The sequence below is a fragment of the Poecilia reticulata genome, chromosome 8, assembly GCF_904066995.2.
Source record: "Poecilia reticulata chromosome 8, P_reticulata-male-v2, whole genome shotgun sequence".
In the NCBI taxonomy this organism is placed as follows: Eukaryota; Metazoa; Chordata; class Actinopteri; order Cyprinodontiformes; family Poeciliidae; genus Poecilia; species Poecilia reticulata.
In genome coordinates, this window is record NC_088837.1 from 21319546 (window position 1) to 21334767 (window position 15222).

A 15222-nucleotide genomic window follows, 5' to 3' on the forward strand; every position below is an offset into this window, starting at 1 on the left:
TGAATAAAGCGTTATAAACAGATCCAAACTCCTTCAATAGAGTCCAAAAACTAACCCTGCACGTTATGTTCATTTGATTTTCTACATTTTCCTGTGGTGTGATTATGACTGTCCAGTGCATAGAAAATAGATGAATGGATGATAAGGTTTGTTATATAGCGTTTGCCAGCAGGTGTCGCCCTGCGCAGTCGTTTCACCTGGACATGAAGTAGGACATGCAGTGAACGTGGCAGATGAGTAAAATGTGATTTAGGAGCATTGAATTGGTGGAGCCCCAAAATCTGCAAGATGACTGCATTAGTTTGCTATGCAAGAACAGATGGAGCATGGATAGGACAAACAGGAGGTGCACGGGGCTCGATCAGGCATCACTAAATACTGATTTGCAGCACTTTGACACATCTCTTACAGTATTTAGTGGATATTTTCAAATTATATATTTTCCCATTAAGTCATCTGACGAGTAATTACTCATTCAATGAAAATTTAGGTGGGAAAAAAAGCCCAAATTGTATTTTTTTCCCCCCGTCTATCCACGGACACGCGCATTGTAAGGAAGGAGAGGAGGGCGTCGGGGGCGTGCTTTCCGTGTCTGGTTAGTAGACTGACAGCCAGCTGTGCGGCTACAACAACAATCTCCTTTGCTACATACAACTAGATTCTGGTTTTGGTCAGCCGCCGGTCGCAACCGACTTCTGTAGCCGGTGTTTTAAAGCGAACACTCGACAGCACGCTGCCACTTTTGTCCCGTATCATCGCCGGGTTGTCTGCTAACTAGCTAGAAGAGCGTTTCCTCCAACATGAATCCGATGTGTGGCAGATGTAATCAAGTCGTTTACCCCACGGAAAAAGTGAACTGTCTGGACAAGGTAAGAGCTCAAAATATCTTTGTCTTTCTTCTTTTTTCTTTTGGAAGGTTAAGGAAACCGGGTTGAGTTGTTTTGAACCCTATCTGGGTTTGTTTCTGCCTCGCTAAAAGCGAAAGCGTTCACATATTTCGGTGAATGAACTGAACTGAAGAGCCCAACAGAGGAACAGGTATGTCGACGTTAGCAAGCTAGCAGCTAGCCAGCGTCTGGGAATGCGGTGGCACCACAACGTGGTCGAAAAGGGAAATAGTGCCCATCCTGGTTAATAATGTGCTCCTTTTATGTTGGTTTTGTGTATTCATTTGGATTAAGGTGTTTATTTGCCCGCAAGCGAGGCTTCGATGTGCTCCCGACAACCGAGCCTCGTCTGGGCCCAAAACGACAAAACACACCACTGCTTTCAAACAGGGCGTATTTATTTATTATTTAGTATTATGACTAATAAACTCATAAACCCCCTCAGGTGGAGGTATTTCCGTCAGGTTTCTGAACAATACAGCACTTTATCCACGACCGAGCACGTTTATTTCCGTGTCCTGAACTCCTCCCAGGTAGCGCGGATTGTCTCAATTTAACCGGCTAATCTCAAATCGGGGATTATTTGACGAGTTTACTCGTTCGGATTCACCCAAAACACACCGCTAATCTCAGATCAGGGGGTAATCTCATCAATTTTACCCACCGTGACTCTCGAGGTCAGTCATTGGCAGTCGTGGAACAGCTAAAGGAAGTGTTAATGGTGCAAGTCTTGTTCCTGTTTTCTCTCTTAACTCGTAGAAAAACATGGGTGCGCAAAAAAATGTGGAAATTCAAGTTTGTTAAAGAGTCCTGCAACTATTTAACTGTACAAGACGCTGAAATCACTCATGCTCAGTCCCCACTGTACTCATCTGGGTGGGGTCTCTTTGCTTTGAATATGAATTACAACATCTCTCTTACAGGGATTGGTGATTAGGACTTGAACTTTTTTAATCAAGATACGTTCTTGTATTGTGAAAATAGGGTCTTAAAAACATATCTCTTAAAATAAAATAAGCTACATCTGTTACATTTAGACATGCATCAGTCGGTTCTGATTGTTATTCCTTAAGTGATTAGACAATTATTAGCAAAACTAACAATCTCCAAAATTTTAGGTTTGCCACATGTGATGAAACAAGTGAGATTTAAAAAAATAAATAAAATGTTTTTATTGAATTCAAAACTATTCACAAAAGTTAAAGCATTTGCAGCACTTCTTGTTTTCTCCATTATGTGTTACAGTCTTAAAAGCAGAAATTGAATCAGTGGGTCAGACCTCAAGGAAAACTGTAATTTGTGGTCGGCCATTCAAAGCCTGATCAGCATAACTCAAGTTACATTTGGTGGAAGTATTCTGCTTAACAGGACATGATAATTACAGTGATGTTGATAATTTCTTGACAGAATGATGCAGCTTTTTTTTTTTTTTTTAAATGTGTTCATGGAACTGACGTTGGGTTTCGATGAGATCACCAGCTAGTTTCTTGGTCTCATCACCTGATTAATTATCAATTACTTACAAAATTTCCATTATCAGCCTTTCCACATTCTCTGCTTGAAAAAAAGGTATTTTTTTTCATGCTTAAATGTTTCAAATTAAACACATTTCAATATCAGAGAGCGGTAAGTTAAATAAATACAAAAAGCACATTTGAAATGATGAATAAAGCTCTGAAAACCAACGAGGTCCAATCTGAGTACTGTGCTTTTCCCCATTGTCTTGTTGTATCAACTCAAGATTAAGTTGTGTAGGTTCACCAACTGATAGCCAGACATTTTCCTTCCTGACTTTCTGGCAGAGGACAGAATCACTGGTTCCATTAATTATGAGAGTTGTCCTGATCCTAAAGAGCCCCAGCCCATCACACATCACACCACCACCAAGTTTGACTCTGAGTATGATGATCTTTTTCTGAAAGGTCGTTTAATTTACACTAGGTGCAGCCTTCCAAAAATACCTAATAAAGTCTCGTCACTCCACAGAATATTTTCCATAAAGTTTCAGATGATCAATGTGTTTATTGGTGGCTGTAAGACAGGCCTTTTTATAATTGAATCATGAACACTGATCTTAACTGAGACTTTTGGGAGTCTAGATGTCGGTTGTTCTGGATGAGTCTTCTTGTGGTTAAGTGGGATCCAAAAACCTTAGAAATGGATTTGTAGTCATGACTGATGGAAGTCTATGGGTGCGTTCACACTGCAGCCTGAAGTGACCCAATTCCGATTTTTTTGACGTAATGCGACCTGTATCCGATCTTTTCATGGCAGTGTGAACAGCCCAGGTTGGATTCTTTTTCCGAATGGGACCCATATCCGATACGTATCCGATTCAAATGCGACCATAACGTCCAGGCTGCATTCATTCGAACTGAACGTCACTGATTCTCAACAAATCTCACTATTCTGTGTCCTGATACGCGCAAGTGGGAAGAAAAACAACAACCATGACGGACTATATGAGGATTAAGTTGTTAATATGCTGCTGCGGCTGGACAACAGCTTCAAATATGTAAGCTAAGCTCCACCGTTAGCCTCCATGTTTACTTCCGCAAACTCTGAGCGCTTCTTCTTTTTATGGCGGTTGGCAGAACACTGAGAATGCTGACGCTATGGCGCCCTCTACTGCGCATGCGGGACACTTTCAGGTCTTTTGCCCGTTTACACTGCAGAACGCATACAGGTTGCATTTACTGGCAGTGTGAACGGCCCCGGCAAAAAAATTGCCAAAAAATCGGAATTGGGTCACTTCAGGCTGCAGTGTGAACACACCCTAAGTTTCTCATCTGTTAATGAATTTCTTTAGTTTTAGCGTTATTTCTAATTAAAGGATTTTCTGATTGTACATGTCTGCCAGTAATCATGTCAGGGTCTAGCTTGTGAAATGGGACTTATCTTTCTAAAAATATGTGGAAAAACATGATTCTTTTAAAAATAAAGGAGAATATTATTTCACAGAAGTTGGTTTGTATTACTTCTCCTATTAAAGGACACTACTATATATTTTTTCAGATATCTAGCACAATTAATCAAGAATCTGTAACTGTCAGTTGTTATAAAAAAGCTATATATATCAAATTTGACTTCATAATTTAACCCATTGAAATTGGTTCTCTCTTTAAAAATCCCATCTCTTCTGAAACTCCGCCTTCAGTAAGTTATCACAACATGGCTCCACTATTTAGCCGTTAATGTTTTTACCAACTTTGCACTGAGAAATAGCTTTTGTGAGTTCAGCTGACTTGCAGTTCCAACAGGTGTTTGCTAATTGCTGCTGGCTAGTCTGAAGGAGCTGATTCGGGGGAAGAGCTATGTCTCGAAGGCAGAGCTAGGTCCACCCAGGTGTTTTTCACAGCTGGATGGTTGCTACGGAGTATTTCTCAAACATGCTTGAATCAATGCAACACTCCAGGTGTTTTTGATGAGGAAATAACATAACAAAATTTAAAGCTCAAAAAAGTCTATTTTACATCATGGATAAAATCAAATTGGATATTAATATTTGTTCAGAGCCATTTAGGTGTGACTAGGCCTGTCACGATAACAAATTTTGCCGAGCGATTAATTGTCTAAATAATTATTGCAATAAACGATAATATCGTTTCAAGACATTTTGACACTGATTTAATGGAAATGACTAATAATGCATGCGATTTCCTGCCATAGATAGAAACACTTTATTTTCAAAAGAACACATAACACTGGAACTAATAAACTAAACAAAACGACCAAAAACAAAAATAAAATGGATTCTCAATCTCCGTTAACAAAAAACGTACTTGAATAAAAACTAAACAAAGTCAAAGTGGAAAGAAATACTGCATTCAACTAAAAGAGTGCAGATATGAAATCTGTATACTATATTGCCCTTCAGTAATCACTAGATTTAAATGGAGAAGATGAGCACATCCGACAACCTAATGCAATAGTTCATACTAGACGATTGTTTTGCCCCCATTTTCCCCATATGACAATCTTAGAACGTTGGCCGCTCATGATTTCGTAACCGATCATCCTGCAGTGTATGGTGTGTTACGGTGGATCGTCGTGGTCGCTCCGATCTAAATCAGGGATTTCCCCCGACTGGGAGCTTAACGCTGAATATGACAGGTAGCCAATCAGAAAGCGCGGATTCTCCTTCATGCTTTCTGAGGGGAAATTACGGAGGGGAATCCCAAACAGCTGACACGGTGCAACCCGAAGTCCAGCGGACATCGGAGATGATATGTGGAAACAACATTAATATTTATTCAACATTTTGTGCAAATAATATAGAAATGACAAGAAGAGGAGTTGGAGCCAAATTGCTCCCGCAGTTGATAAACCCAGTAGGTTTTCAGCTGTTCTTCGTTGATGTGGCATAAATAGGTTATAATGATTTTCATTCAGTCAGGACTTTATGCTGACTCTAGCCACATGCATCAGATTCTAGTAAAGCATTGATTAATGCCTGATATTAAAATTAGTTAACTGGACTTGTAGCCATTATTTTGTGCCCATGTGGCTGGACACCACACGGCACGACGAACCCGATCGAACCGTTATACCTGGGATTTCTGTCAGGTTTTGAAAATGGGCCGACAGGCCGCCAACAACTCGTCTAGTGTGCGCTGGACATTACACTAAGGAAGAGCACCGGAGCTGAGCCTTTTTTCATTCAGTGTCATCAACAGAAAGGGAAAAAAAAGACAGGAAGAGACGATAAAGCCGATAATTAAAATGAGGTCGATGGGTTTAATTTATCGTGCGATTAATTGAGTTATCGTTTATCGCGACAGGCCTTGGTGTGACAAATTAGAAACAGGAGAAATCTGTAAGGTGGCAACCATATTTTAGTCGACCAATTAAATATTTTGTGCAATGGATGCTTCAAATCTAGAGAAAATCAATCACTGTTGAGATCTGCTCATCTGTCAGGGTTGACAGATAAAAGAAGGTGGTGGACAAAACTCACAAAGCACTTTATCTAAAGTAACATCATCCCCAGACTGGATGCATCACTCTTCTGCAGAACGGACATGAATGGTATTTTCCCATTGTGCGTTCAACTGGAATCGATTTACCTCAGAAGCCCTCCATACCCGCAGCCATCCCATATTATAGGGCGGATCAGACATCTCCACAGAAGTAATGTTGGTTTGTTACAAAGCTTGGATTGATGGAAATCAAATTGCCACAAGTGCAGCCTGAATGCGCTGTGGAATCCGCCCCAAAGTAGAGTGCATTCCAGCAGACAGACACTCCCATGTTGCATGCTCCGCTGCAGGCCTGCAGTGCCATCTTTCTGCTCTGTGTCCAGCAAAGCAAGCTAGCTTTCCATATGTTGACGTTTTCTGTCAGACTCCCCACTTTTTTTACTTTTTCTCAAAACTGCACACATTTCCATCTTTGTTTTAAAGCAGTCAAGGCTGACCTGAGTATTTTCCATCCGCTCAGGTGTGCATGTGGAGTAGCTCAGTGTTCTTCCACTTGTGCTTTGGTTCCGACGACCATTTTCACCTTCTGTAGCAGGAGGTGAACAACCAGGCCTTTTGTCTGTGCTGGATTCCTCTGCTTACAGCAGGACTGGGCCCGGTAGTAGCAGCAGGTAAAGACAGGAAGTAAACTTTAGTCTGGGCTCTTCTTTACAACCGGTTCTCCATCTCATTTTGCTTTCATTTGGGGCTTAACATACCAGCTTGTTGCATAAAGTTATTAAGAACATATTAGGCTCATTTATCCAGAGCATGCCTGTCAGTTTTGTGGCTTTGTTTCACAAAAAGGCTTTGAAGTCCAGCCGCTGAGATGTGTAACAAAGAAATTGCTGTGTGAGCAAAGTGATGTCCCAGTTTTCTACTTTTAAATAGATTTTTTAAAAATAAAAACATTAGTGCAAAGCTTTCTTCCACTCTTAGTGTGTCTCCCGTTACTGCATATTGTCGTAGGTTTTGCTAAACAGGCCTGCAAGTTGCACAACTCTGCTCCAAATCTTTTGCACGTTTTATTAATAGTCTAATTTGATATATAGGCCATTGGGTGGTTACTCTCTTCTTGGACGGTTAACCTGCTGCTTTCAAAGGCCTATAAATAGTTTGTGAAACTGACTTGTGCTTTCCTTCCTCATGTGGATTTTCTCGCAACAGAGGTGTGCTGCTGTTTCTAGGCTTCTGGGTAGTTGTTGCAACAGTTGACAGATCTTATTTTCAGCACTGCTGATTGGCTCTTATGCAACCATTTATCACCTACTTTACAAGTTCAGATGGTCAACCAAAACCTCAGGTTAGCCAAGTTTGGATTTGAGTGTCTTTTTCTCTGCTTAAACTGAATTTTATTTTATTTTTATTTTTTACTCATTTTGATTGAGAGCTATTCAGTCTAGCACATAAACTAAACGATAATTTTGTCACCACACACAACAAATAAGCAAACAGCATTTTAAATATTTCTTATTTCTAAACCAACAACAAAATGCTGCACCTCGTTACCATTAAGCATGAATTTGACAGGAATACAAATAAATATAAAAATACATTTGATTTCCATTTGGGTCAGCTCACTCTTCAAAAGTATGAGAGATTAGGACCCCTGATCAAACTAAAATAACTAATTGACCTCCCATTGATCTTTGTTTTTTTTTAACAGTAGATAAAAGAAAAATACTTTATTAAAGTTGTTCTAAAAGATCATCAGATCATTTTGGGGAAATACAAAATTATCTGTGCCAGACAGCTCCATGTCAAGTAACATGACCAGCACCTGTTTCTGTTTTCGGTTGCATAAGGCTAAATGTTGCATAGCTAGACAGAAAAACATATTTTCTCACCAAGAGGTTTACTACAATAAGCACTGAGGATCCTTTTTTAAACTGTCGGCAGATCATCCACGTCGGCCTGTTATCTATGCTATTTTTATTACGATATCTACAGAAATCATCTTGTAACAGTGGCTTATGCAAAAATGCATTTTTGTAGAAGGAAATAATGTGTGGACACACTAAGTCCCCCTTTTATTTATATATATTTTTGTTCTTTTATATCCTGAAAGACCTCCAGAGAGCCTGGAATGCTACTATATAGTAAGCAATAAAATAGCTCAGGGCTTAATATAATACTCTGTCCTGTCTTCCATTTTATGGATAACCCATTTTTTAGGTTATTTAGCGTGTTTGTTTTGTTTGGTTGCTACTGCAGGATTTTCCGGTAAGATTTGAGCGTCTATTGTGCTGCTTCTGATCAATCACAGGAAACTGCAGTAAGGAAGGTTAAAGGTCAAAGCATATTCATCTTGTACAGTCTTTACTGTTTGAAAAACAATATATCCTACATCCCATTTATGTTTGCACGCATGCAAAATAAAAAAATCTCTTAAAAAAAAATATATATATATATATATATCACCTGACATATGCTTTAACTGCCAATGCTTCTAGACCTGAATCAGGCTTTCTCTAATGTTTTGTTCCTCGTCTTAGGAATGGCAGCCTATCTTTAGTCAGGTTATTTTGAGAGCTGAGTCACGTTGTCTAAATGCCACGAAGGTGAGGCGTCTTTAGCAACCACCAGTCACTTTCCTCTGATGTCTCCAACCACATCAGAATCACCCGAGCCATCGGCTTCACGATCAGGAAGAAGGAACCACTTTACATGTTGGGTTTTATTTACTGCACAGTTTATACCAGCGCAAATATGGTTTCAGATTGCAAAGAGACATTTACAGCCATGACAGGGTTGTTATGTGCTTGATTTACAGCATGACAAGGAAGATCTTTAATTATGTTCCTCTTTCATGTTTCTGCTGGGACATACTTTGGACATCTTGTCTGTTGTGTAAGGATGGAAAAATTACCGCACTTTTAAAATCTGGAAGGAAAAGTTAGGGAAGTAAATGTTCACTCATATCCAGCAAGTCTGAAAATCACTGTCTGTCTGCAGTTGAGCTACATGGGTTGAAACAAAAAAAAAAGTGGCATTGAGTTTTAATTAACTTGCATATGGTAATGAGTTGTTTTATTATCCTTTTTAGCACTATCCAGATGTGCGTGTCTTTAGGCGTACCAGCACCACACTGCCTGGTTCTCAAATTAAACTATATCTCACATGGCGACCCAGGAAGTGGTTAACACCAGAAGATGGGATGCACTTAATGCCTGAAACCTCACGCGTCACTCCATGATATTTTCAGTGCATGATAACTGCCTGACAATAGTAGCTTCTAGAATTTTAATAATTTATTTATACAGACTTTCATGTACTTGTTTGAAAAGGTTTCTTAAAAAACATGATTTTTATTTGATTTTTGACAAATAAAATGAAGTCCAAATCATCTCAGATTTCTCTTTCCTTTCTGTATGCATGTTGTTCTTTCCAGGGGGAAAGTTGCTCACACTTGTCTAATCTAAAATATAACACTTGGACTATCTGTTCTTTTCCAAAAGAGAGCAATTTTTTTTTTGGCATGCAAGACACTCGTATCTCTCAAAATATGGCCCTTCTGGCTGTATTTATGGCCACTGGGATATAATCCTAAGATGTTTTAAAGATGATTAAAAGGCCATATTAGTTTGCACAAAACATTATGTCCTAAACAGTAGAATGATTTGTTTGTACAGTGAGAACATTCATAAATTTATTTTTAAATTATACTGTGAAATAGATGCTTTTGAATCCAGTTTTAAGTTAGGTGTTCACTAACCAGCTCTTAGTGTTATTTTATTATTTTTACTGGTTTATCTGAGATTCTTCCTCCTAAATTACTTGACTTGACCAATGCTGAGTGAACATTTTCTCTTGTTTGGAGGCTACGACCCTCATTGACACACACGCATCTCTCACATTGAGACATTTAACCCACATCCAGCCCTGCACACATGTATTGCGTGTTTTACGTGCATGCGCATTTGCCCTTGAGCTGCAGGCAGACAGAGATGTCAGTCTTTTTGAGTATTTCATTTCTAGGGCTCCATCTCTGCAGTGTCCTCATTTTTCCAGCTGACTGTCAGATCCTGCCTTGGCACTACAGAGCAAGGTTTTCCGGGAACCAGACAAGGCTAACAGCTGGACGGCCCCTCTGACACACATTTATTTCCACAGCTTTGTTTGTCCCCTCTTGTGTAACTCTCACAATGAGCACATCATTAACAGACAATGCAGAGTGTCTGGGGAGTGGTTGGAATTAGCGCATGGAGTTAAAATACGTCTTGGATGTTTCAGTGGGAAGCACTTTGGATTATATTGTATCGACGTGCAGGTTCAGTATGAACCCAAACAGGTAAGCATATCTCAATTAAAAATCACCAAGGAAGGCTGTGATGTTTTTCATAAATGAGCTTTAAAACAACATTTATCATATCAAATTAGTGAAAACAAATTATTTGTGAGGGACCTTGATCCAAAACCATCCCAGCATGCTTTTCTTGCAAAACTACAAAGTCAAGTCAAATCAAGTTTATTTGTATATCATATTTCAGCAACCAGGCAGTTTAAGGTGCTTTACATCATAAAAAATACAAAGTCATAGCATACACAGTCAACGGTTGAAGCATTACAAAACACCTGTAAGCATCACATCCAACCCTTAAAATGAGTATATCACTCCACCCTTCATAAGACACTGGGCTGTGGCTAACTCGCATAGCAGCTCAGGGGATTAATATGTTTAGTGTTTTATGAGAATTGTTCCTAAATCCAGGTTCAGACTACATGATCAGCCGTGTCAGACCAGATCTATTGTTGTACATGATACGTGAGAAAATGAGTTGTGATCTAGAGTCTGTGGTCATTCAGTGTGACAAGATGCTCTGACTGCCATTTTAGCGCTCTAACTAAAGATAACATACAACAATTATCGGTGACTCCTTCCCGTGTTGTCCAGTCATGAGTACTTTGATATTCCCTCTGCATCTTCTCTCTTTTCTGTGTCTAACAGGGTTTCTATTCATGTGTATGTGATGTAGTTAAGGTATTCTCCAGCTACTCTGTGAAGCTTGACCTCTATAGAAATGTGGGTTATAAATTCAGATTGAAATTTGTTGTAAAAGTTAGAAACACTCTGAAAATTTGGGTCTGGAAAAGCTTTAACACCTTCAACCTGCTGTTCAATGATTCCTGGACTTGTATCTTATATTTCTGATTTGATTCTGCTGAACCAACTATTACTGCAAAATGGCATCTTACTGTGTGACAGAAGCTTGTCTAAGGATTTTATTTTATTGAGCTCACACAGTCTGACATGTTGAAGCCTGTACGGTTTCTGACGTTTCAGCATGGCAATGTAACATTTCTGCATTACCATGATTCAGGTAATGCAGAATATCTTCCCAGCTGCTTTGAATTGTAACCAAACTAGGAAAAACGATGTGAGCAGGCTCTGTGATTAAACCTCAGCTATTAGTCAGAGCTTCCTGCTTAAAGCTGCATGATGTAACTTTTTTGAAGAATGTTTTTTTTACATATCTGTCATTGTTGTGGCAGTATAATGTTACAGATAATATGTGGAAACATCCTCTCTAAGCTGCTATTGCTGTCTGATACTCCCAGTAAAAATAACCAGAGCCAGAAGGAAGATCTTAGCACTGTCAATCATCCTCATGTACTCGCTGCTAAATGTGCTAATGTAATCCAACGTTAAAGGAAACGGTGTATCCGCCATCATCAGTGGCCATTCTAACTAGCCTGAGCATCCACAACATGATCTGTTAGCTGCAGCGTTGCGGGCGGGAAAGGTAAGGGGATGAGACAGAGGGTGATTGACAGCGCTAACACCCACGTCCTGGCTGTGATTGGCTGTTGCTTTATTTTCACAGATTATCTCTCATACCATACTGTCATGACATAGTGAGAGTTTCAGCATATCTGTAAAGTAATATATATTTTTACATTTGTATACTGCAGCATTAACTGCTCAGTGCATGCCTGCAACCTTACAGGTCAAAAGGTAAAGGCCGATCCTTGCATTCTGAAAAGAGACACTTATTTTAGTGGAGTACCACATACTTCAATTGAGAAATTGCACATTTCCACCCTCTTCCAGGCCGCGTCTTGCATGTCGAGACCTCCAGTTGGTAGTACAGTGTTTTAGGAGTGCATTGTGGGAACGTCGTGGGGACTGTTGCCAACCCTACAATGTCTCCGCGACGATCAAATCACACCAGCTGTTCTGTTGTTGGCTGCAAAAGCAGACATCATTTGTATTTATTTTTCTGAGGAACGTTGGCATGAATCAGCATAGTAACAGTAAAAAGGTGGCACAGAGCTTTCAATAAGCGAGACTCTGAGAAGAATAACTTGGACATATCTGGAGTAGTGTGAGATTTTAGTTGATGATCAAATTTATGTTGCACGGTTTTATGAACAAGAATGGTAATTATAATATCATTATGATGGCACCAGCCTTTATTTGGATACAAACATGTTTGTTTTTTGCAGTCATTTACTTAAGTCCTTAAAATGGCTGTACATTTCAGATGTAGCAGAACCAAACATAATCTAATGACAGATTAATTAAAGCAAAATATGTTTTATATATTCCAGTCACTTCTTGTATCAGTTGTTTTTGGATCACTGAGGTGGTTGAGTGGATTTGTCATCTTCAGAAGCAAATGTTGACCAAACTGGATCCAAAGTGTTTTATTCACACAAATAAACCAACTATGTTTTTGTATTTTTATTTGTTGCATTCGCAACTTTTTTCAGGTACAAAACTGGAAGCACTAGAACCGCGAAACATTTCATACAGACCTCTCCTTTTGGTGCCATCTATACAGACACCAACATGTCAACCTTACATGTGTCAAACTGGAGACTTTTAAAGAAAATAAAATTATATCAGGAAAAGAAATAGCCCTTTAATTGGGCCGTTAAATAGTTTTTACAATCGACTGTAGCCAAAAGTGGGAGGGGGAAATTCCTGTAATTGTCGACCTGAAAATGGGATCACCTTACCTCTTCCAACTACAGCACATGTTTATTCAGGTATGCCCTCTAATGATTAATTCAGAAGTTGTGGTTAGGTTGAAATATTTTCCTGTCATCAGAGAGCAGCATTGTTTTCAAGGCATGCTTGGTTAGAGGGTGCCAAGTCTAGTCCTGTAATGTGGATTAGCAGGTTAGGGAAGCCATAGAAATAGTTTGCTAAATGATTGACTTCCTCAGATTTGTGCTTTAATTTAGACTTAAAGTCAATGTTTAACCTGTCGAACATGAATGTCAAAGTCCATGCCTGCCTCTTTGACTCTCCTGAGAACAGTAAATGCTCTGTTTCAATCATTTTCTCCCAACATGGGTGTGCATTTGTCCCTCAGATGATCTATTTGTTGTTTTGCTCATTGAAACGGCCCTACAGATCAACTGTATCCAGACAGCATGTAATCATCCTGTTGTTTTTAAAGCGATTTGTTTCAAATAAAGAGAAACGGAGAGTAACGTGTCCATCTGCAGCTCCCTCTGGCCCGGCTGGGTTGTGGTTGGTTAAGGAGTTTGGACTTGAAGGTTTGGCTCTGTGTGTTTGGCTGTGGATCACAGCTCCCCAGATCACAGCCAGAGCCTTGTTTCCACTGTTAGCATTGTCTCTTCTATGCCCCAGTACAATATTGCTGGCTTGCAGCTACAAACATATGCACACTCTTGCCATTTGTTGGTGGAGACCATCCTGGGTGGTCCAAAGATGTTCCCATTGAGTTTTTTCTTCTTGGTTTGTGATCCAATTCATACCTCAAGTCTAAAAGTAATCCTTCTGGCTATATTCCTTTTACACATGCTGCATTATAAATGAATGTCTGTGCATGTTAGGTATGTCTCTTGTTTTAGAAACATTCAGAAATGTTCGTTGCAGTCTCATGTTACTACTGTTCATATTAATCTTCTTGCGCCTTTTTCTGTTCGGAGGATTCTCATTTTGTGTGTGGGCAATGGAAAGCGATAAAGAGTGGGAGAAAGAATGGGACGGATGGCAGGGTGCCCTAAGGCCATGTTAATAAGCACTCCCTTTCTTTTCACCCTATTCTTTCTTTCGGTGTCTTCTCTCTCCTCCCTCCCTCTCTTCGATGACAGCGGGATCAGATCATTGCTTCACTCCCCGGCGTTTCCTCTCTCGCACCCACCCTCTGCTGGCTGCAGCCTTTCCTCTTGCTTTGTCCAGCTCCTTACTTTCATGCTCTCCTCCCTCCTTTTTGGGTTTGTCCAATTCCCTCTCCTTCAATCTCCCTTTGAGACCACAGACTACAGATTAAGCTAACGCCAGAACAGGAAATGGGGTGTGAGGGTGGGAAGAGGGGATGTATATATTGGTCCAAGCTCCTATGAAGATGAATTGAAGATGTTTGATATAATTCACGAGACTTTAACAGTAAAAATGCAGAACCTTATGACTCTGATGTGCAAACTGTGATATGTCTCATCAAATACAGTTTAACTGGTTCTCACACTACTGGCAGCCAGCTTTTTGTTGGCACCCAAAGAGGAAGTTGGTTTCTTAAGTTTTCAATGCCAGAGTGATTGCATCACTTTAGTGATGCAATTCACAGTTCAAGCTGCTCATTTTTCTGAAATGTTATAGGTAGAAGGTCACTCATCGGTTTAAATCCTTTAAGAAAAGGTTGTCCAAAAAGTAAAATAAATAAATAAAATCTTTACTTTTACTTTTGTTTTTCAGGAAAAACAAAAGTGATTTTGGTCGCTTTCTTTCAAAATGCTTGCTACATTTAGTAAAGTTAAGTTGAATAGAAGCTGATTTGGGTGCTGCAAAATGGGCTTTTCAATTAAAATCTATGGATAAACATGGTTGTACATTTTCCATTGCAAGAAAATCATGCATGTAATAAATTTGTCCTGACTACAAATAAAAACTCCACCTGTTGTCTTGTGTCTGTCTTACAGTACTGGCATAAAGGATGCTTCAGCTGCGAGATCTGCAAAATGACTCTAAACATGAAGAATTACAAAGGCTTCGAGAAGAGACCATACTGCAATGCGTAAGTTTTCGAGCTAAATCGTCTTTCTGTGGACGTCTCAGGGAATGTCACACACTTTACATTCAAGGGCTTCAGCCTGAAGTCTCCATTTAATTTGTACGTAGCTCTGAAATTGGACTAAATGTTTGTGTGAGTGGTGCAACCCAACTACGGCCCCTCTCTTCCTCCTCTCCTATTTATCTGCGTCTATTCCAGCTCCCTCCTCAAAGTGAAGGCCTGTGTGGGAAAGTGCTTCCCTCCCTCCCCCTTCTCAATGGGGAAGAAGGGTATCAACAAAGGAAATTCCTCAAGTTCCTCTACAGTGACAGAGGTGGACTGTAGAAACTAGCATGTTCCCTCATGCTTCAGTACATGCTGAAGTTCCCAACAGGAATCCATGGAATCCCC

General features: G+C 39.8%; 1 protein-coding gene across 1 annotated transcript in view; it reads left to right on the forward strand.

Moving 5' to 3' along the window:
• Nucleotides 1–374: 374 nt before the first annotated feature.
• The window catches only part of lasp1 (LIM and SH3 protein 1), a 40361-nt gene continuing 25513 nt past the window's right edge, over nt 375–15222 (forward strand). Inside the window, exons 1-2 of the mRNA XM_017306144.2 lie at nt 375–869; nt 14741–14835. Coding sequence (XP_017161633.2) covers nt 801–869; nt 14741–14835 — 164 coding nt within the window. The 5' untranslated portion in view covers nt 375–800. The remainder of the gene's footprint in view (nt 870–14740; nt 14836–15222) is intronic.